This window comes from Trematomus bernacchii, unplaced genomic scaffold, assembly GCF_902827165.1.
Source record: "Trematomus bernacchii unplaced genomic scaffold, fTreBer1.1, whole genome shotgun sequence".
NCBI classification, from domain to species: Eukaryota; Metazoa; Chordata; class Actinopteri; order Perciformes; family Nototheniidae; genus Trematomus; species Trematomus bernacchii.
In genome coordinates, this window is record NW_022987739.1 from 21,654,256 (window position 1) to 21,678,302 (window position 24,047).

Here is a 24,047-nt window from a genome sequence, read left to right on the forward strand (position 1 = left end):
GAGACCAGATCCATTTCAAAGGCTGTCTTTTGGCATTCCTGTTGCGCTCCATTGTTTAAAGCCAGTCCAGATCCCAGGCAGCACCGCTCAGCTCCTGCAGTGTAAACCCAGGTCAGCTCAGTTAGAGCCAAGCCCTTCTCACAAAGACCAAGACGCAGGCATTACCACGCTCTCATTCAAACACGGAGAACTCTAATAAAGACCTGAATGAGAGGCAGAGACAGAGGAGGTGGAGGAGCAGGAAGAAGCTAGGGAGGGTGGCAGGATGGAGGATTTTAAATGATGGCAACATGAAGACTGGCACACTGAGGTGTTGTGCTTAGAATATGGTGGGAACGCTGCACAAACACACCACCTCTCACTATCTGAGTGATACTCTTTTGTCTCTCTCTGATACACATACTTCAACACTGCTTTCTGCATACATAAGCCGAGGCCTTGAGCAGCAGGAAGGTAGAAATACCTGGGCAGAATACAAAAAGGGAGACAGGGAGGAAGCTTTAAATGCAGAGGAGTACTTCCTGTCTCGCTGCCACCCAACACAAACTCCCTCACTCTTCCTCCGCTGGCACACAGGTTCATCCATTCAGCTCAGACAAGCTAACCATTGTGCCAAAGAGAAAACCTGATCCAGGGAAGAAAGTGACAATGAAGACAGTGGGAAAGTCTCTCTGCTGGTGTGATGTCACAGTACAGAAGTAAATATAAGTGGGGGTTAAAAGGAAAACACTTGGCACAGTTCAGTTTTATTGGTCAGTTTCTGTATATTGATCTGGTTTATCCTACTCCAAGGAAGTTTGTTCTTATTTATCATTTGGTTGTACACACTTTCCCTCTCACAAAGTTTTTACAAACCTACTAGGAAATAGTATGTAATATACACTATATTTTAATAGTCCACTGCATTGACTGCTTGTATGAAAGAAGTAATAGTTTAACGTCTGGATAATGATGCAATGTTTGTGCTAACAGATGGCAATGAAGTCAATGGATTCACATGGGTTTACATTGAGTCTTACTCACCAAAACGCACTTTATCCGATTCCTTCCACATACGCATGCATTGTTTACAGCCACGTTAGTAAGCCAGCAGTCTTCCTCATCTTTTCTTTTTTTTGTTGGCACATTTGTTTGCCGTTTGCGCTCTTCCCCCACATGCCAGAGAGTGTACAGAAACATAGTAATACAACCAGTGGCATATGAAGAGAGGACATCATTACTTTAACATTGCTGGAATGTCCTAACAGCAAGGTTTAAGTGAAGACTTGTTTTTAATAGGAGTGAGATTTACATCATCTTTGTCAGTAATAGATACCAAATACCTAAATGTATCCCAACTCAGTGTTGATTGGCTGTGACAGCTGTCAATCAAGATAACACATCCCGACCTTGTAATTCTTCAAGCCTTCATATTTTTTTATGAAACAATAAAACTACTACAGTACAGTTGAAATTAATAAAAATAACATATCAAAATAAAACAATACTCTTTCAAATGGACTTTTCCCTTTTATTTACTATCCTTTCGTATTTACTGTTGTCTTTTTTGATATAGAAGTTTACTGTGCAACTATAAACTATCCTTCCTCGTCATAATTTACATCTCTATCTCAACAAAGATTATTTTTATTCTTTTTTGTATATACTGTTTGTACAAAACAAATACAAGCCAGTACATCTGTATCAGAGATTACTTTATGTTCTACTTCTCTTTACAAATGATTTATCCTCACACATTTAGATCAGACTCCATTTCTCGGCTGCTGTTATTGTGCATGCATTATTCTCTAATGTTATTTTTTTCGTTTGTTAATCCCTTATTTTTGGCCAGTGTTTTTCTCCTGCTTGTTTTGTAGCCAGTCTCTGGGCTCTCATTCGTAAGTTTCCCCCCTGCGGTTGTTTTAACTGGACCTCCTTGTGGTTCATCCCTGGACACCACAGCTGCGGTCCTCAGGACTGAAAAAGAAAAATACACAACCAAACCGCAAATGCAGGCAGAGGTATAAGACAGTTGATTTGTTTTCTCATAGTTTGTAGGTTCGTTTTTTTTTCTTAAAGTGGACCTATCATGCTATATTTGAATAATATAGTGTAGGACCATACCTATATAAGGCATATTTATACTTTTTTTTTTTCAAAATACCAAACAGATCATGCATTTTAGCCATGCCTCATTTTGCTCAATTTGACATTTTTTAGATCTGTTTTAGCAAGGGCAGATTCAGTGAGAACAGCACCACCTACAGGCCTGGCATATGTACTACAGCGTCTCCAGCGCTTTCCAACGGCAATGGCCGTGGCTGTCTCCTCCTGATTGGTGGAGTTGGCCCAATAGCCGTAGCGCCACCGTCCTGACGTCAGGACAGTGTTCAAATCTGGATCAGTTTTGATCAGATCCGTTGCAGCCCCTTTTTTAGAGATTTGGGTATGGAGGAAAATAGAGAGGGTTGTGTTTTCTGACACTTGGTGAGTTCCCTGGAACACCGGGGACACATATTCATGTATAAAAGACGTACAAAAGTGCATTTTGCATGATTTTACCCCTTTAAAGATGAAGTATGTATCTGCTGCTCAGGGTCTCTTGATTAAAACAACAAACCAAAGATGGTCGAACAACCACCATTACCGATTCAAATCTATCCGATGTGACTCGCGTTCATAGACAAGCTAACGTATTGACATGCTACCTTACCATTTAATGAGTCTAATACCAGTACAGCTACTGTAGCTAACTTTAGCCAACTTGGCTCGAGGGTTAGCCCGGCTGTTTAATCCATTCTTAAAACAATATATTTTTAAAATAACTTTATTAGCATGTTAAACGCTAATGCGTGTTTTGAACGCATTAGCTTGGTGGCTGGCATGTGCCACAGGTCGTAGTACAACTCACAGTAGTAAGCTGGATCGATACTGAAATATCATATATCTACTTGAATAAGTGATCGTTTTAAATAAAGAGAATTTGTATAATTACTGTTATTCTGTATAATTGTGTGACATTGTTTAATTAGCGCTTATCATTAGGACATGCGTAGCTATTTAAGCCTAATCCATTCATATCATCCTGTGTTTCCCTTTGTTTAGAGCAAATAGAAGGCAATATGACAACAACAAATGAAATGCACCGATACCTTGATTAATATAACATATTTTCTGGGTTGGAAAATTGTTTGAAACATTTGGAATAATGTAAGTACACATCCAACAAAATTGAATAATGTGGATCTTGTCGTTTTTAGACATTGTAAAGCGGAAATGTTACGTATTATACCTTTTAAGTACGCAGTATGTCTGTATGGCGAAGGCGACATACAGGAGACAGAGAGAGAGAGAGGAGAGGAGAGGAGAGGGGTTAGTCATATCCCGGTGATATGCCAAGTCTCATATTCACACATTTGCAGGAAGGTACACACACACACACACACACACACACACACACACACACACACACACACACACACACACACACACACACACACACACACACACACACACACACACACACACAAGCTCCTACAGGCTCTACTGTTCTGTCACATTGTATCAAGTCAGCACACAGCGGGCCCAATCACAGAGACGAGGGGGGGGAGGAGAAGAGGAGGGAGGGTGTTGAAAAGTGAATGGCAGTGAGCAAAAAGTAGATAAAAAAAGCGGTATGAAGATGAGAAAACATTGAACTTTGTGTTGCCTTCAAACTCCTAGACTTGTTTTGTCTTTCCTCATCTCTTCATAATTCATTCAGCGCTGTAGCTGTGTGTTTGATGCTGTTTTCATACTAAAAATATCTCCAAACAGGCGGAGAAAGAAAAGAGAACAAACCAGACCGTAGCTCATGTTGTCATAAGACACATTTCAAATGTGTACTTAACCTGTTCAGTTGTATTTATATTGCCCTAAATAACACTTTTCCCTCTGTCCGTAGCCCCTTGATTTGGACAAAGGAACACGCTTTTTTTTTAAATAAAAAGAAAGCACTACAGAGGATGAAGGGTAGTAAAATGTCTTTGATTTCATTCAAGTATTTTCACTCTTCAGCCCTAGACTTTAACGCAAGATATACATTTTGTGTGTATAAGGTCGAGGGCTGTCAGGAGACCTTATACACATTAAATTTACAAGTGAGAATCGTTTTATAAGGGGTTTCAGTCAGCACTTTCAGACCTGTAGCAAGCACTGTTGCTTCTGCAGCCCACTGTCCTAATGGGCAAGTGTCAATCATAGCAACACATCAAATGAACCTAAATGGATTAATCAGTTGTTAATTGGTTAATCCATCCATAACTGTTCCGCCGCTTATCTGGGTCCGGAACGTGTCAATTGATTGAGTAAAACACAAGGAAGTCTTGTTGTATATGGCTGTGAAATGTGTGGATAAATGCCAACAAAAAAGTAATTCATAAATAATGTTAGGCCTCTTTGTCCCTACTGGTTTCCCATCAGTCTTTGACCTCTATAACTGTGAAAAGGGATGACATTATATTAATAGGTGTTAGGAATAAAGCTACATCGCAGATACAGTTTTGATGTTTATGTAATTTGCCTCTTCTGAAGTGACGATAATAATGATTATCGAATGATAATTTTGTCAATTTCAGTGAAGTTTATCCACTGGCTGTACAGCTGAGCTTACCATCTAGAAAGCACCGCATCATGTTAAGACTCTTCCATCCACTCGAAAACAATTAACTTCTGTCACCCAGAAACACCCAGAGCTTCAGATTTGACTAAGCAAGTCGTTCGGCAGTGAAGCCAGCCAGCATCTGAGTCAGGGAGTCAGTGGGTGGACAGATGAACTAATGGGAAAACAGAGGTTAAAGTAGCAGAGTGATGAAGATTAAATGGAAAAGGGTCTGTTGGACTCCAAACAGCCGGTCTCCACCTCTCCCGTCTCAGTGGCAGAGTAGCACATTCACTTTGAACACTAAATCTTTGCCAGGACTGTAGTCTCAGTTCGGGGGCCAAAATTAGCAGCATCATCATCAGAGGCCGGAGGATGATTCATATGTTTTCACTAATGGAGATAGAAGCGCAGATGGGAAGAGGTGGTGATATGTGGGGTAATGGATGGTCATCAGATATAGAGAAGAGGGGGGGTTATCGTCCATTATGACATTAATCAAACAGACAGTAATGACCAGGAATTAAACCTCTTAACACAAGAGGAGCATAGTTAGAGCTTGAGATTGAATTTCAAATTTAAACCCTCTACAAATAAAAAAACGTAACACAGTGAATCTTTGAACAAACAGTGATGTGGTCTTTCAGGATACTTGTAAGACTTTGGTAGGTAGTTGTTTCTTTGAAAACGATCAAGCAATGGGTTTTTCTAATAACGGCGACCTTGATTCAAAAGTCCCAAATCTAAAAGTGGATGTACAGGTCCCCTGACGTCAGCCATTATTTGTGTAACATTTTGTTTAGGAACCTTGAGTATGACAATTTGGCTATCTTCATCTTGTTTTTCTTTATTGCAGCAACAAAAAACATATTTGGGTGAAGCTTGGGAGGATCGAGAGCCCAGCGTGGTTAGGTACCAGCTAACACTAATGCTAACTCGCTAGCTAGCTCATCTTGATTAGCAGTGTGCATCCGCAATTCACGCTAGCTGTGATATTAGCGAGTGTGGGTGGAGAAAAACATTTCACATTTAAAACAAAGAATTCTTACAGGGAAAATAGCTACATGTTTTAATACTATCTAACACTTATACTCTGATAGTTGTAGTAACACCAGGGTTGCAAATTGTCAATCAGCAGGCGCTGAAACATGCCCTCCTTCATCATCTATTTAACTCTAAATGACACCATGATGTTTTCTAAATGATCATCATGCTGGAGACTGACTTGAAATTAAAACCCTTGACTCTTTAGGAACATTTTTACTGAGGTAATTACGAGGATAAGTGAGAAGTTGTGTCATTTTCTCAATAACTAATAAAATGCTAAAATATGTCCATCCTTAAAAACAATCCCATGTACTGTACACATATTCAACTCTGTCATTTATTGTTTACATCCTTCTCATAGTATAAGAGTTAAGAGTTTTCAGGCAGACTTTAACCACCATGGAGATGTGACTCGTTGCTCAGGCAGATGAGATTGATTCTTTCAAGCCATCTCCGATAAGAAACTCTGAGGGTTTGCTGTGTGCAGCTGTGGTAAGCTGAGAAGTGGACGCTTCATGAGAAAGACACGCCTAGAAGATAGATGCTGTTGGACAGGATGATTTATGGTGAGACAAACGTAAGGAGCTCAGTTGCTCACAGATAGAAAATAATGTGACAGCTGTGCACACCACAGGCCGTCTCAGTGACGATGAGCTGACATCTTTGATGTGACAAGCACACCTGTGGTCTCATGTGAGTGCTTGCATTCACACATGTATTTCTGTCTGTTCTTCTGTGTGTGTGTGTGTGTGTGTGTGTGTGTGTGTGTGTGTGTGTGTGTGTGTGTGTGTGTGTGTGTGTGTGTGTGTGTGTGTGTGTGTGTGTGTGTGTGTGTGTGTGTGTGTGTGTGTGTGTGTGTGTGTGTGTGTGTGTGTGTGGTGTGTGTGTGTGTGTGTGTGTGTGTGTGTGTGTGTGTGTGTGTGTGTGTGTGTGTGTGTGTGTGTGTGTGTGTGTGTGTGTGTGTGTGTGTGTGTGTGTGTGTGTGGTCACCAGCACATTGAGCTGTAACCTGCCAACCCTTTGTGCCCCCACTTAAAGAAACAGCCTTTCTGAGGACTGAAAATAAAAGACACCACTGCGCTCCTATTTCTTGTTGCTCTTTTTTAGGAGAATCTAGGGTTTCAAAATCAGATTAACAAAGCAGGGGCTGGGATCAAATGAGACAGAGTTATCGTGGTATGAATGAATATGACAAAGTACAACAAAAACAACTTCATCTAATTATACTGCCATGTAAGCCTTTTTATTTTATATAATGTGATGGTTCGAAACACTGGTGCTGATTTCCTAAGGATATAAGTTTGACATTCCCTCAGTCATGACTGCATTGATTTATGCTCCAGCATTTAAATGAATCATCTTGTGTGCCACTTATAAACTCACACTGGACCATTATTATTTGAAGACATATTGTACATAACAAGTTATCGCTTCACGAGACATTTAAGGAATAACTGCAGTATGCATTCTGGGAGCTTAAACCTTAGATCTTAATGTTGCAGTCTATACAGGGGCTCTATAAATACAGTCCATTTACCTACATATTTACATTGACAGTTGTAAATTGACTTTATTTATAAAGTGCTTTTCTAGTTAACCGACCACAGAAAGTGCTCATTAAAGGTATCTCAGCTTGGGCTTTTTGTCACTAATTGGGTGTGTGGCAATTACAGCTCAGGAAGTCTTTGGAGAGAAAATGCCAACAGATCTAAAAGTATGGTATCTTGGCCTCTGCTGCTTTGATGCAAGTAGTCTTTTACATGAGAGAGAGAGACCCAATTATTTAGTTACAGTAGCAGCAGTGTGTTCAGGCATTAAAATATTTGGAAATAAGTAGAAACATAACTAGATGAAATGTAATACATTTTAAATTTAAAAAGTAGAAAGTACACGAACCACAAGAATACTCAATATAAAATGTTCTTGAATCTAGATCATTTTAGACCACAATATATTACAGTAGCAAAAAACATATACATATGATAGTCTATGAATTACAGTTGTGTAAGTAGCAGTTGTGCCAGAATGTTCATGGTTGTTCATGGTACTGGAGGGGAGGAACCAAAACGATGGAGCCGTGAGTTCTCTGCCAGCCAGAGGTGAGGTGTATAAAGTCAGTCATTGCTGTTGGCAGGAATGATTTCCTGTATCATCCTGATGATGGGAAAGAGATTAGATAGAAATTGGTTATAAATCTATGTATTGGACAATGTCTGGAACTGACTTTCTGGCGGAAATAGGGGATCACCAATGTCTGGATGAATTATGTTCAGAACACCATGGATATTTATACCATGTGTAATGCCAAGAAGTGGGCCAACACTCTAAAAAAGGGCTGACCTGCATAATGAGCATCTTTACAGTTGATGTGTAGGTAAAGTAGAAATGTTATCAGCTAAATGTGCTACTTCCTGTAACTTAAGTGTACACCAATCAATGCTCTTCTTTGTCACTTCAGTATGTAATGTGAATCATACCTGCAGTCATATACCACCTTTGCTCCTAGACACACACTATAGGCCTCAGCCTTTGTATAAGAGAGGGAGCCTATATATGTATTGATCAGCCCTACACCAGCAGTGCTCTGCTCTCACGTCTCCTCCTCATTAGAGAGAGACACAACAGTGAATGGTGCAATGATTCAGACCAATCATCAGAATAAGAATGAGGGGTGAGTTTAACTCTTTAACTGTCTTCTGTAAGCAGTTGTGCGAGTAGTGACTGAATTGTTCCTCCACTGCTGGTTGTTACTGTAATCTGAAGGCCTTATACTCACTCCTCACAGGATACTTGATCACTAAACTGCTCCCCTATCATGCTGTGATACAAAACCTTTCACATTGAATTTGAAAGTCTTAGTGACTCATCGTCTGCAGCGGGGAAAATGCAGCATATGCTTATCATACTGTTACGTAAAAGATATCAACACACACACATTGTATGTGACTGAAACGATTAAAAACAAGCCTTAAACACACACTCAGAGGCTTTGTGTGCTTGTGCACCCCAGCTCAGTGTTGTAACATGGAGGAGATAACAGTCGGTCCTGATGAGACACATACTCCTCCTCACCAGTCTGCACCCTGTGGCTCAGTCTGTCACTGTTTTGAGACACTGACTAATTCATTCCCTTCTTATTTCTTGTGAGTGAGCTCCACCTGCTGTCAGAAACATCTAACTGCAACCTCTGACCCTTTGTTGGCCTCCGCAGAAAATAACCGACAATGTTTCACTAGCATATTGGCTTGTTCAGTCAGTTGTTCTTTTTATGACTTTCCAAATTTGACTTGCTTTTATCCCTCAAGAATCTAGAAGCTGGTTTCCATGTCCTCTGACATATATATATTTTTTTTTTTGCATTTTTGATTTAGCAGACGTACAAACATGATTCAATATGTGGATTTAAGGTTGATGAAGGATGTTAAAATTGTCAAGTATTATATTAAGAGTACTGCAAAACAAATGAATCCACTATTTTGACCCTTGCCTTTCTGCAGTAAAAGAGTGTCCTCTTTTTCATGGAGCACATAATAGTAAACTCAAAACACATGTCAGACTGCTTACTCCTCGGAAGTGTGAGATCATTGCTTCTGTTTCAGCTGATCCTCATTGATTTCCAATAAAGCTCAGACTTGATTTTAAGATCCTATTGATTCCTTTTAAGACTTCCTGTTTGCTTGTGATCTCGTTATATCGTTGAGCTTTTAACCCCACATGAGTCAGAGTACAATTTAAAGGAAAGTGTCCTTAACTGATTTTAATCAATCCCTTTTATAAAAAAAAAAGATATTTGTGCTATTCTTTCAATATTATGATTTACCTTGGAAACATTTAGAGTTCAAAAAAAGAGTGTATAATACATTGAGGGTGTTGAGCTGGTGTATGAAAACAATAATGGTGCCAACTGTGTTCTTTAAATATATATATATATATATATTTTTTTAAATAATCTAAAAAGGAAAAAAAAAACTATGTAAGAACAAATATATTGAAAAAATATACAAATATACAAAACAAAAATGATATTTATATATTATTTACATATGTAAAAAGATACTATGATACAGCATTTGAAACTTCAAGCATTACTGTATTTTGTTTCATTTTTTTCTCAGATGAATCATTGAACGACGGTTTATTCAAAAACCTCTCTATATTCCTGATCCCCCAGTGCTTCAACCTCATTGGCTACCACTGCGAGGTTGAAGAGCAATAGCGATCCATCATTGGCTGAATCTGTAAAGGAGATACAATTCGGCCAAAGAGACAGATTAAAACCGGAAACAAGTAGGCCTTCAAAATAAAGGGTTAGCTATGACTAGATGGTGTGTCAACATGAGATTATTCTCATTGGCTAACCTATATTTCATTGTAAATTACTTTGAGTGCTGCATGTTTTAGTAATTAAAAGTGATTTAAATGTAGAAAACATTATTTTATCATTGTACATTACACTATTCTCTTTAAACTATAATACAGAGCAATTGAAAGTGGGAGTATGAGCAGAGACTCATAACTGCAGCACTGACCTAAAGTAATTGCTAAATGTAGTTGTTAAACTAAATTAAGGAATCCAGAATCAATGGACATGCAGATTTTCAATTGAATTTGCAGAATAAGAATCACAGGACAAGTGTCAAATAGTTGATGGTTTGCACTGCTGCGTCCATTTGTTTGGTACCCATTCCAGGAAGTATTTCAACATTTCAAAGTTTTGTTTTTATTTATCTCTTTGCACATTGGTATTGCAGATGGTAGTCTGCTGTTCTAGTCATACTGTATGAAGCGGATCATAGCCTACATTTCAACCCTACAGATGTGTTTATCTCTATTTACATAAGAGAGAGTATTTCATGCTTGCAAAATAGCTACTGAAGGTCTTTTTCTCAAAACAAATGTTCAACTTGATCGACAAGAACGTTTTAATCTACCCCATTTTATGAACGACTGATTTTTAATTGCCATTTCAATGTAGGCTAAGCCACAATGAATAAGAAGACAGTACAAATCAGTGCTGTGGAGAAGAAATTGGGAATGAATACAATTCAACAATACATTTCTGCTAGACTGTGGGGCCTGTTTTCAGTCAATTGTGCATTACAGTTTATTTAAAGTTCTTAAAAATATCGATAAAGTCCTTTTATTTTGTTTGCTCAAACCGGAAATCGTTTTCATAATGGCTGGCTTGTTAGTAGTAGACAGAGCTGCCAACCAGTTGAAATCCCTCTCCACCGGAGCAGAGCAGAGGGCGAGAGGGTCCTGCCCTGCAGTACAGCTGGAATATGGCGGGCCGTGGAGGCGACGTGATGTGTTCATGGTCCGGATCTGCTGCCAGCGAACAAACATGTTCAGCGGCGTCCGAGGAGCAGAAACCAAAGAAGAGGAGCAAAGCTTTCTCCCTGACCAGGATGAAGTCCCGCAACATCACCGGCAAACAGCTCAAGCATCAGCCCGCCGTGCACAACAACAACATGCCGTTTACGATCCACTGCCAGATCGGGAAAGAGATCAAACACATCTGCAGCAACTGCCGGGGAGCCGAGCAGCGGCACGGTGAGAGGACCCTGTTCAGCTGGCTGGGTGAAAGGGGAATGTTGGGAGGAGGTTTTTTTTACTGTACTATTTAAAAATGATTATTGTCATATGCCGGTGGCCGCTCCCTGCCTGCCTGGGGGAGATCCACAGTACCGGGATTAGCACTCAGATTAACGTTAGCCCTGAACGTTGCTTGTAAATTACTGTATTTTCTTAATAGTGACCTCTAATGAGGTTTTTGTGATTACTAAAGCATGTTGAATCAATTTAATTTCTGATTTAATGTTACTTTGAAGCACGATTTATTTTGTCATTGTTATTTGGTCCACTTTTGTAAGACAATCCTGCAATATTATTACTTTAACAACAAGTAGGGATGAAAATGATAGTCATACAATTTCTTATTAATTCAACAACAAACAACATGTCCACAGTCTTAATATATGTCATGTGGAAGATCAAACTGTAGTGCTTGGTGCAGACCACGATTGTAAGAAAACATATTCAATTAAAAATATTAGTTACATTCCCCCTCTCCCCCAATAATACGTCAACCTGCCAATTTAAGTTACTTAATTACTTAATTGACCAAGATGTCAATGTGCTGAAAATATTGATTATTTGTTCTTGTCCATGAACCACTCTCGTTTTTTAAATTAACTTATTATGTTTTTGTCAATAAAATGTCAGAAAATTGCCCCAGTTGCTCGGGGTGACCTCTTCAACATGTGCTTTGTCAAACCAACAGCATCCCAAAGATAGTCTGTTTATAAATCTTCAAAATGAAACAACTGGAACAAAGGATGGATGGTTTGCTTTCAAAATGGCACAAACTATTATTAGATTATCAACAATGCCGTCAATTCCTTTTTCTCTCAATGGACTAATCAATTTATAGACTCGTCTTTGCAGCAGTAGTGTCGTCATGCTTGCAGTATCCATGGCTACCCTCACCAGCAGGTTGTAAAAATGGTCGAGTCAATCAACTAGAGGATTTAATTTGAAAATGTGTTTCCAGTATTATGCCGGTCAACAGATCAATACCGTCATGAATGAGATTGATTAGAATGAACTGTTGATTGAAGATCTATGTTTATTATAAGCTCGTCTTCCATACTAAACTACACCCAATCACTTTGTCTCATTCCAACAGGAGCTTAGATGGGGCTGCAACTAATGGTTATTTGTCTTTATTCTTTCTTCTTTAAATTGTAAGGATACTGTGGAAACTCCCAGTTCCCACAGCCAAAGGTGACATCCTCAAATGGCTTGTTTTGTCTAAAAAACTCATTAAATCCCAAAGATTTTCCAATTAATATCATTCCATGCAAAATGTCATTATGTGAATATGCAGTTATAAAAATTGTCTCAACATTTCCTTTTTAAGAAATTGTGTTGGAACTAGTTGTTTCGTACTCAATCATAGTAAACTGTTAAGCTATAGATGCACATTATTTTTTATAAATTGACAAGTAGATTTGATTTGAAAATCTTGCTAACCATTTTCCACCACAGATCAATACAGACATGTTTATTATTTATTACCTAGTCGCCTCAAAACCCAGTATTGATTTAGAACAGCTCATTCCCAATAATAAGATCGTAAAAAAATCTAAATGAAAAACATGAATGGAGCTGAATGAGTCAGCCGATGGAGTGGATTCCGGCCCCGGCAGCATGTCTCTTGTTTTTCTGCTCTGAGCTTGTTCTTGAGTCAGTCTTGTTATGAGGCAGCGGTAAGAAAAACAGGCCCGGGGTCTGACTGAAAGAATGTCTCCCTGCAGAGTGAGTACGAGCCCCCTGACTCACTGCTGCTGTCGTCCGCAGCTGGGGGGAGGCTAGCAACACAGACAGGAGGTCTTTCTCATTTCTCAATGTTGTGCTTCCTCAGTCCTCACTCCTTGCTCCACGATTATCTGGCTTGTGAACCACTCCTTTTTTTAAGGAAATCCAACTCCAAAATTGGATCTCGAGTAGTAGAGGAGAGGAAGAAAGGATGCTAAAACTAGAAATTGAGAAAGACCTAGGGAAACCTGTAGTCTGCTTTGAAGAGGACCATTAATGCTCATTTTGAGGTTCATATTTCTATTTTGTGCCTCTGACATGCTTACATGCTTTAATGTTCAAAAAGGTCTTGTTGTGCAGCACCTCTTTTCACCCTCTGTCTGAAACCAGAGAACAGTCTGCTCTGATTGGTTAGCTGGCCTGCTCTGTTGTGATTGGTCAACCGCATGGAGATGTGTCGGTAAATGACCGGCACTATGTGTACAATGTGTTGGAGCACCAACCATAGAAGTGTTATATACTGATGTCATTATGTTACAGAAGTAAAACAGGAGGCGTTTCAGGCAGGAGGGGTTGTGGGAGAGAAACTCCTTCTGGAGGGAACTTTGGGATGTAAGCCTTTGCAGACCATTTACATGCACACAAAAACATATATAACACACCACAGTCAAGGTAAAACCCCAAAAAGCATAACAGGACCCCTTTAAGTGACGAATATGAGTCAGAAGGATTAAAAACATCTCCCCCAAAACACCTCAGCAATGAACATCTCCTCTCTCTGGAAGATCAACGCTTGAAACACATATTGACTGTTTTAAAACCACTTGACCTGAAGAGACTTATTTTTTTAACATTGTAGGTATTTATTGCTTTAACAAAAACATCTCTTTATTTATGTGTCCAGGAAAGGTTTGTGTGTCACTCATGGGTGCTACACAGATCTGCCACAGGGACAGCTGAGGAGGGGAGGGTGTGGAGTTGATGATGTTGTTGTGGGAGGGCCTCTCAATGGCGGTTACAGATTAGAACTGACATCCCACTTGTAACAAGGCCACCTCAAGGCTGACATCTCCTCCTGTCTGCAGCTGCTCACTGCTTCACTTTGATTTGTTTTGACCGTCCAGTCTAACCAAGCATGCAGTGCTGCCAGCTCTCAGTACTTGACAGTTGTTGATACTCTGAGCTGCAAATACATTTTGACAAATGACTATTGATTCAAAACCCAGCCAAGTCAATTTGTCTGATTGGTGTCTAATTGTTGTTCTGTTAGTTCAAATGGTGTTGCAAAAAAGATTTGATGGATTTTATTGAAACTAATTAGCTGGTACAGGTAGGGCTGTGCAATTAATCGTATTTTAATCGCAATTACGATTTTGGCCTGCCACAATTACGAAAACAACCTAATCGAAAAAAACGATTATTTTGCTTTGCTAGGTTGTGACAGTGCACTGCAACATATTTGATCAAATTTATTTGTATTTATCATATTTATATATGTTTAGTAGCTTGTTGAAGTGCGCTCCAAAAATATTTGTTGATCTTGTTTATTGGTATTTATTATTTTGATATTATTTATTTAAATGTAGATATAAATGTATCATTTATTTAATTTATTTTTGTATTGGTTTTTCAGTTTAATTATACGTTCAGGGAAATCAACAGTTAAAAAGATACTGTTCAAATTATTATTTGTATTTAAAAGTTCAATAAATGGATGTTTTCAAAGTCAATGAATAATCGTATTTAATAATCGTGATATCAATTATTGACCAAAATAATCGTGATTATGATTTTTGCCATAATCGCACAGCCCTAGGTACAGGAATACTTTAGTCATGTTTGGTGCATAACTCAGTAGTGTTACCATTTATTCTTTAATTATGGATTTACATTTTTTTACTATTTAAGTGCAAAGCAAAATAGTGTTTTTTTGTATTTCTTGTTTTTTTTCATGCCAGTTTTCTACATGTTTCATCCAAAAGCCCAGTTGCAGCTGTTTTTTGATATTCCATGCCGTCTTTTTCTAATTGACCGCCATGTTCTTGTAGCCATTACTTATTTTAAATACATTTCCTTAAAAATTATAAATACCGTTCAATATTTGTTGGTATTTGTGAGTGGCAAAACAGCAAAGAAGAGACTGATTTACTTTAAAATGTGCTGATTTTTATGTATTAGATATTCTTCTCTAAAATCCAAAATCAACATGTGCATTTTGATGCAGTTCAGATTTGAGGATTGTGTTTTGTTATTTTCTGCTTACCTAAATAACCACTGTAATGACTTAAGGATTTTGACTGTAATACTGTATGTTCTCTAACTACAGTGTGCATATGAGTCAAGTTGCGGGGTCATACTTTTCATAGACATTTTCATTCATGAAGACACTGCTTGCAAAGCTGATTGAACCTGTTTCTGCAATGTATCTGTCTGTGTATGTGTAAGTGTGTCTGTTGATGCGTGTGTGTGTTTACATCTACAACTGCCAGCTAAAATGCTTGCTTCCTGTTTTATTATTCATGGCCTCTGGCTCAGGCCTCCTGCTCTCGTTGCTTACAGTCCGTCTCGTACAGCAGGATGTTGCGTGAAAGGTGTCATTTCAAATGAAAAACAGCCCACTACTGTGATTACTTTCAAAAAACTCCCTGTAGGGCCAAGAACCACAGTTCAGAGACAGAGAGTCAAATGGAGGAGGGAGACAATTGCAACAAGGGGAATTTTCTTTTATTTAAAGCAGTAGAACTGTGTCGTGGATATTTATTGTGACACATGTTGTTTACCCACTGTTTGTATACCGCTTTACTATCTAATTTTAGTTCCTCTCTGTCAGGGCTGTCCGGAGGTTTTTTCTTCATTTTGTTCAATGGAGCTTCTCTGCGGTAGTGTTCTCCTGAAGTAGTGATCAATGTCTGATCTTGATTATGCACCGGCCCCTGGGAGATGTGTCCCTTGACATTTGAATAACAGACAGCCGAGTGATCTTCTGTTTTCATTAACTGTGGATTACAGAATCACAATACTTTATTTACCCTGGGTCTCTTGGCAGTTGCTGCATTTGAAAATAAAACAATTAAATACAAATATTTTGATGAACATAAGAAGTTAGAGTGAAAATGTGCAATAGAAGATACAAATAATATTAAATACAACTTTTGATATGAACATGGGAAAATTAAGGGAAATTGTGCCACTAAGAGATGAAATACATTTGAATACAAATACATAATAAATGTGTTAAGTGTGCAATAAAAGAAAAAATATATTTTATAGAAATATTTATATTGACATGAAAAAAAGTGCAATAAAAATATAACATTTGAATACAAATATGTATATAGACATAAGAAGTTAAAGTAAAAATGTGCAATAAAAAGATAAAATACAATAAAGCAACAATATTTATATAAACATAACTTAAATGTGCACATGTACAAAACATAAATATAATAATGTTTAATCATTTGTAAAAATGTTTGTTTCAATATTATTATAATAATAATAATAATAATAATAAGCTTTAAAGGTGGGGTAGGTAATTTTGGAGAAACCGGCTCGAGATCGCTAGAATTTGAAAATACACAGCCGGAAAAAATCTGCTACTTCCTTACAGAGCCCCTCCTCCAACACACACGAACGCGCACATGACCAATGAGGGCACGAGATAAGTTTGTGCACAGATGGAAGGCTGACAGGCAGGTAGGCCATCCAGTTATTTTAGCCGGGCCGGCTAAAATGATTGGTCGTACTTTTTACAGTACTACGGCTTCCACAGATGATATTTTTTTATGGATTTTTTGTCAAAGCACTTAAGATATTCATTGCTATCGGGATGTTAAGAGCATTCCATGGAATATAACAAAAAGTGTATCTCGAGCCGGTTTCTCAAACTTACCTACCCCACCTTTAATTGTATAGCACCTTTCATATACAAATTGCAGTTCAAAGTGCTTCACAGTAGACATCTCTTAAAATTGATATCACATAAAAATACAGTTACCACTAAAAATAACAACAACAAGCTTAAAATAGCATAGAATAAACGTATACAAAATAAATCTAGATTGAAGGTTCGACGAAAAAATTGTGCAGGAAGGATAGTGCAAAATACAACACAAATTAAACTGACAGGTTCAAATATATCGGAGAGTATTGAGAAAGTGCAGGAGTTAGCTTCCTAAAAGGCTACATTGTACAAATATGTTTTGATATTTTTATAAAGACTTCCTAGGAATATATGCAGTATCAACACATACGTATTAGTATCAATATAGATATTTATTTCACAGTTAGGGTTAGTTTGTAGTTTAAAGATTAAAGCAGCTGCAGGTCAAAAGAAATGTGCGTGTCAAGGGAAATATAAAGGTGTGTTCCATTGATTTCATGTGACATGAGGTGTCATTAGATGAAATACAGCAGGAGAGAGCATATTGGTTTATTACCCTATAAGGGCTGCAACAACAGATTATTTATATTATCGATTAGACGCTTAATTGCTTGGTCTTGATTTTTGTTCCATTAGTTAATCATTGAAGCGATATGTTTTTTGTAAATGATATGAAAAAAACGAGATACTCTGGTATATATTTATAAAGTCTGCTGTAACTGTGCCATGGATGAAAGAGAAGTGACCTCCAATCAAGTCCAAAACATATTTGTGTTAGTGTTGTTTACCTGCTTGTTGATGACCTTGATGTCCCTGTTGTGTTTTCCAGCTGAGGAGGTGGAGAGGTTGGCAGCGATGCGCTCTGATTCGCTGGTCCCCGGCACACACACGCCCCCCATCCGCCGGCGGAGCAAATTGGCCACCCTGGGACGTCTGTTCAAGCCCTGGAAATGGAGGAAGAAGAAGAGTGAAAAGTTCAAGCAGACCTCTGCCGGTGAGAATCAAAACACTTCCATCATCACCCCCACCGCCCCCCTGTAGCTATCAGCTTCACTCGGTCACAGAGGATAAATGTCTCCCCGTGGTGCCTCTCAACAGGAGCATGATGGATGGAGCTGCAGAGCGGGGGGGGGGGGGGACATAGGGGCTGCAGCAGAGATCTATTATGTTTGATTTTGTTATGTAAGGCTGGGGAAGCACCAGGAGGCTTCTGATAAGCTGGTCTTGGTTTTGACTACATGGTCTGGTTTTTCAATGATCTTTTATTAGGTAAGATGTACACATTGTATAACTGATATGTGAAACAGTAATGGACACCACAGGTGGTTTAGGATGACCCTAAAGGCCCTGACACACCAGGCCGAAATCGGCCGTTTTCGTTAGTCGGACGACGAAGCGTGCCCTGTCGCCCAAACTCAATTTGGTGTGTCCCGCACCGTCGGCCGTGACACGCCTTATTTGGCCTTTCATGGCCGTGCGTCGGCCACAGGCAGTCGGACAAAGAGATCACTCTGATTGGCTGTTCAGCTAGCGAATCAGTGCATGAGAAGCGAAACGGTTGCTTGAGAATGTCTTCCACAAGCAACACTCCAATGGCTGATAGCTCCAGTACCGCACGAAACATGTTTTCGATGGACGAGAGTGAAAATGGAACGCACCCGCTATTTGTTGTTTGTTTATATCAGTCTGTTCTTCTTCTCTGTCTTCCGGTTGTTGCCTCTTTTGAATGACGAATACACACTACCGCCGCCTGCTGGTAAGGAGAGTTATTGCCACTCACGCATGCGCAGTTCGTACGTGCTCGGCTGAAGTCTTTGCGGTGTGTTCCAGTGCGACACATGGCCAAGACGCAGGAGAACACGGCGACGCAACAGTCGGCGTCGGCGAGTTCTCTGGTGACTGCTTGGTGTGTCAGGGCCTTAAGATGATGTATTGTCTTTTTCTCCCATTAATACTATATAACCTAAATAAAAGCTAATTATCTCATCTAACATGGCATTTAGCAACATCTTATGCCAAATACTTAGGTATTTTATTTGAATGTGTTTATACCTGACATCTCAATTTATTTAAAAAGTACATTATAACAAAACAACGTTTAAGAACGCCTTAACGGGAGGACATCAATAATATCTGATATATTAAAATATATATTTAGAGGCATAGGCCTATACACAGAACCACATGGAATAATAAACACATAATATGAACAATCATGTAATTTAAAGGGCCCATGTCATGGCCATTTCTACTGATCATAATTCCATTGTTGAGGTCTACTAAAATAGATTTATATTGTGCATTTTTCCAAACTCACATTGGTTTCTCATACAGCATCTCTGTAAACTACGTGTATTCACTGAATTTCACTCTCTGCCTTTAACGGCTCGTTGTAGCTCCAATAGCTCCAGCCCCCACCCTCCCTGTGAGCACAGTGTGCTCTGATTGGTCGGGACGTTGTGAATCGCGCTGAGCTCCGTGGAGGTGTTGTTTCCTTGTTTAGCATACACAGCGAAACACTAGTGATGTTACGTATTGCGCCGAGGCTTCGGAGCGTGTGTCGAGTAATCCCCGAAGCTTTTTGTGAAGCATCTATCGAGGCTTGTATCGTTTTGGGCCAGTGACGTCAACGATGACAAACGAAGCCTCGCTGCCTGTCGATACCACGTGACTGCTTCAGGAAGCGATTCAGATTGGTTGAACCGTTGAACCACAACGCTCATAATACCCATGGATGTATAATAAGAACCATATTACCCCTCCTGTACCCGGGCCCGCTGGTGACACGATGGAATTAAAAGAGCTCAGACCCTCACTTGTATAGAGGTCGGAACATGTCATAAGTATAAATAGATACAAGCATAAATAAATGTAGGAATAAAAACATGAATAAATACAGGAATAAATATGCTGCAGTGTTTTCAGGGAGATTCAGCGTGTGTGCTGTGGCTCAACTGGAAAGCAGCTGACTCACGACCGCAGGGTCCCTGGTTCAACGACTGAACAATACGTATTTTTTGTTGTTTATAAAAGCTACAGCTAAATGAGATAATGTAGTTAATAAATGTATTCTTTGATATGGTTTAGCCTTTCTCAGGCTACAACATGGTTAAGTTTATGAATATTATTAAGGAATACAAATCCCTCTTTGCAATGTTTACCAGCCTCCTTAGGCTTTTCAATCACAATCATTCAACTGGAATAAAAACAATATTGTTAACATGAAAATATGATTTTATGTTCGTTGTTAAGAGTTATTCTAAGGCTTTACTCATTGGGAACTCGGTATGAGATAGAGCACACTGTTGAGAAGATGTCCAATCTGCCTGTTTTACACACTTTGACCAACGATGAAGCCTCATGAGATGAACCCTTTTGCGAACCAATTGGCTGGAAAGTTTCAAAGCTTCATAAGGCTTCATCTCGCCATCACTACGAAACACAGCCAAACTCATCGTGAGCACACACAAAGTCACAGCCGAAGTAAAAACAATAAGTGTGGCTTGATATTGAGTAAGAAAAAGGTTGATAAACGCTGTGAGAATGGGTCTGCAGAGAGAATTTCGCCGCAATCCCAACTGTCTGTTATCAGCCTGCAGCCAGGGAGGAGAAATCAGCAGAGCTGCCCGTGTGTGAGGAAGTCCGTGGATTGGTCAATTTGGACCAATCGGCGGGGGCTTAACGTAACGGCTCCGCGGACGTAACGTAACGGCTCCACGGATTGGTCCATTTCGTTCCGGGTACGGGGTTACGTCACCCCGTCCCGGAAGAATCAAATGGACAATGACGTATCTCCAACGAGGCGTTTTGGGGAGGTATTTTCTGTGTTAGAGTTTTACTCGCTACAGCAGGGGTCGGCAACCTTTTTGAAAAAAAATTGTTATCAGCGTGCCGACGATCGTGATTTATCAATGGGGGGGGGGGGGGGTTGAGGAGCTCGACGCTCGTGAACTGTCAACAGGAGGGCGGGGGGAGCCTCGCTGCGGGGAAGCAATGTGTGGACCTGTCAGCGCAACTTACATGATGCCGAATTAACAAACAAATTTAAATAATTGGTTTAAACGGCATAATAATAAGGACGATTGTCCGTTCTGTGATTCTCCAGAACACACATGTTATGATATTAGGGTCATGCAGAGTGAGATGAGATCGCTGTCCCTTTAAGAGAGAGAGAGAGGGGTGTGTGTGTGTGTGGATGGTAGAGCGAGAGTGAGCGAGCGTGTGTATGTTTCTGGAAGTGAAACGAGGCAGCAGAAAAACAGAGGTCTGTGATGTATTTTGTGAAACAGAAGAACAGCTAAATAAATGCAGCGGCCTCCCAAGAAGAGCTCGCCTCGCTCCAGTCATTTAAGCTAAAGTGGGTTATTGAACGTGAAGCTTGTTGCTTCTGCCCTGGGAGACGACAGAGAGTCATCCTCCCTGTTTCCTTCACTACGGTCTGGGAGCCGACAGGAAAGTTCAACACACAGATGGCCAGTCCGCCCCTTTGTAGCATATTATTTCGATGAGAGATGAGCAGATCGCCACTGGGCTTTCAACTAAAGACACAGCCACGCAAAAACTGCGGCATTTGTACAGCTTCTTATGGGTACTGCAATTTGTGAAGTGCTTTCCTCTGTGGTGAAACGATCGGAGGAGGAAAGCGGCAGAAAGTCACCTGGAGTTAAATGGCGCATTTCCACCGCAGGCCTCGCTCGACTTAGTACGGTTTTGTTAGGCCTTGTTAGACCCAGCTCACTTTAATGCTGCGCTTCCATTACAGTTTAGTAGCTGGGGCAGTATCTATAGTAACGCAGTGTAGGCGGAGCCGTGACGTCATCTTCAATGAGCACCCCAGAAAACCAACATTAGCTGTTAGCACTCAGAGCTCACAGCTCCTCATATCTGTTCAGAAACTAGACAAAAGTTAAACAAGTACAAACTACAGACTGCCTGTGTCATGGCGAATACAGTCGCTGCTTTATTTATGTCTGTATAGGCCGTTGTTGTGAGTGTGGACGGTCGGAGCATATATTGCGTTAGCTTAGCCGATCTCCATTTAGACAACGCGCATTTTAAAAGGTTTTTCGCCTGCCGTCTGTCTGCAGACTTGTCAAAGCATTAATTCATGGTTTTTACTAACCGGTATCAGTATGTTGTTCCAGTTCATATTTGTGCCTCTACTGCGACATGTCTCCATACTTTAATCTTCAAAAGGGTCTTTATTTTTCTCATACTGCAGCACTCTTTTCACCCTCTGTCTGAAACCAGAGCCCAGTCTGCTCTGATTGGTTAGCTGGCCAGCTCCGTTGTGATTGGTCAACCACTTACAGATGTGTCGGAAATGTCGCGCCCCTTATCATTTCACATGCGATGTGTTGGAGTGCTAGCCAATAGAAGTGTGTGTGTTACATAGTGACGTCACTAAGTTATTGAAGTAAACAAAGGAGTCCAATCGAGGCGTTTTTGTATCTCTCTTCATTTGTTCTCTACTACACTTAATTGATACATCTCGTTACTCTACAGATTAAAATTATCATTATGAAATACATCAATAAAATATGATGTATTATAATGGATGAGGCTGTCTTTAAAGTAATTCAAATAAGCTAAATGTTTCCTAGCTGCAACATTAAACAGCGTATATTAATCAATATATATATATAATATATGTAAAGTCCACTAACAGTAATGTTGTGAAATGGCCAATGAGTACTTTGGATACTTAATGTATGATTTGAGAACCATAGAGTCTGTAGAAGCTAATTAACACAACGTACATTTGCTTGATACTGTTTGACTAACTATTTGACGGCTGTTTATAACAGTATTTATCAGCGATGCAGACAGCTGTGGAAGTGACTGTTGATTCACTGCAGCAACACATTAGCTTTAAGTGGTTGTTGTCAGTGTGCCACTGTGTTGTCTCTTTTACAAAGAATGATCTAGATGTTCTGAGGAAATGTGGATGTTAGTGCATATGTCTGGCTCTCATCGACAATCTGCGTCAGTGGTGATCTGTGAATCAGAAGAAAGAGTTTGATTAGCTGGAGGAGATGGAAGCTGCTGTTGTTTCTCAGCCTTTTACATCCTGTTGTCAGTGAGAGACACAAACACTCAGCAGAGGGGAGCAAGGGGCCTCCTGCAGACAAGCTGTTCTCCCAGCTGTCTCTGCAGGGCGCTTCCTTTTTCTGTATGCTAATAAAACACAGTATACATTTAACCACACACACACACACACACACACACACACACACACACACACACACACACACACACACACTGATGATGTTGATTAATTTGCACACAACAAAAAGAAATTCCTTATAAAGTTTCTTCCCCAGAGAAAAAATCACATAGTAGGCCGATACTTATGAAGACATCTTTTTTACTTCCTATTGACAAGCTTTCCACCAATGGAATTCACCATAATTCTACAGAGTTATGGTTAAAGAAGTATTGATCTGGCATTTCTTCTGTGATTGAATCAAACCTTTTATTAGCACAATAGCTTTTTTCACCTTTTGCATTAACCTGAGCTCTTTTGGTAATTGGCTGATTGTTATCACCCGGTGTTTCTGAAATGTGGATCATTTTCCCATGTTCTGCATTCAGTTAATGAAATGAAAAGTACTCCAGGCATAGAGAAACTGTCAGAGGCGAAAGTGATTAATGAGCGTCTGAGATCAAAGTAAAACGCCTCCTGACGGATTACTGTCAGAAAAAGAATCATTCAATTTATAATTATGATACTTAAAGGCAGTGCATCCAAACTTGACTAGAGATAATAGCTGTTGAACATGTTATGACAGACAAACAGAAAAAAATAGGAAGACAACAAAGATGTAAGGAAAATAATGATCTGAAGGTATGAAGAGGTGGTGATAAAAAAAAAAAAAAAAAAAATGTGAATTTTTAGTTTCCCGTGAAGAAATATGCAATCCATATCGAACACTCTATTGTATTAGAATGAAATGTCACAATATAAAAAACAAGTAATGGTTTTCATAGAAACCCAACACCTAAATATATAGTGTGGCACTGTCATGTAAAGGGAAAATAATTTGGTAGAAAATGTGATTTTTCTTTTGAGAGTTGTATCTTTATATATGTTTGGTCCAAACATCGGCTGCTGCTGCCACTTCCCTCACACTGATGACGCTCTGAGTGTTCGGTGCACAATTGGCCTGAAGGCTTTTT

The 24,047-nt window shown here is 39.5% G+C and overlaps 1 protein-coding gene across 2 annotated transcripts in view; it reads left to right on the forward strand.

Moving 5' to 3' along the window:
- phactr1 (phosphatase and actin regulator 1) overlaps positions 1 to 24,047 on the forward strand; it is a 37,299-nt gene that overhangs the window by 3,408 nt on the left and 9,844 nt on the right. The window contains exons 1-2 of one of the 2 annotated variants that reach the window (XM_034147158.1): positions 10,919 to 11,218; positions 17,698 to 17,862. In XM_034147158.1, the coding sequence (XP_034003049.1) occupies positions 10,948 to 11,218; positions 17,698 to 17,862 (436 nt within the window). In that variant the 5' untranslated portion in view covers positions 10,919 to 10,947. Of the gene's footprint in view, positions 1 to 10,918; positions 11,219 to 17,697; positions 17,863 to 24,047 lie in introns of those variants that run through there. The other variant, XM_034147159.1, reaches the window with a different exon arrangement.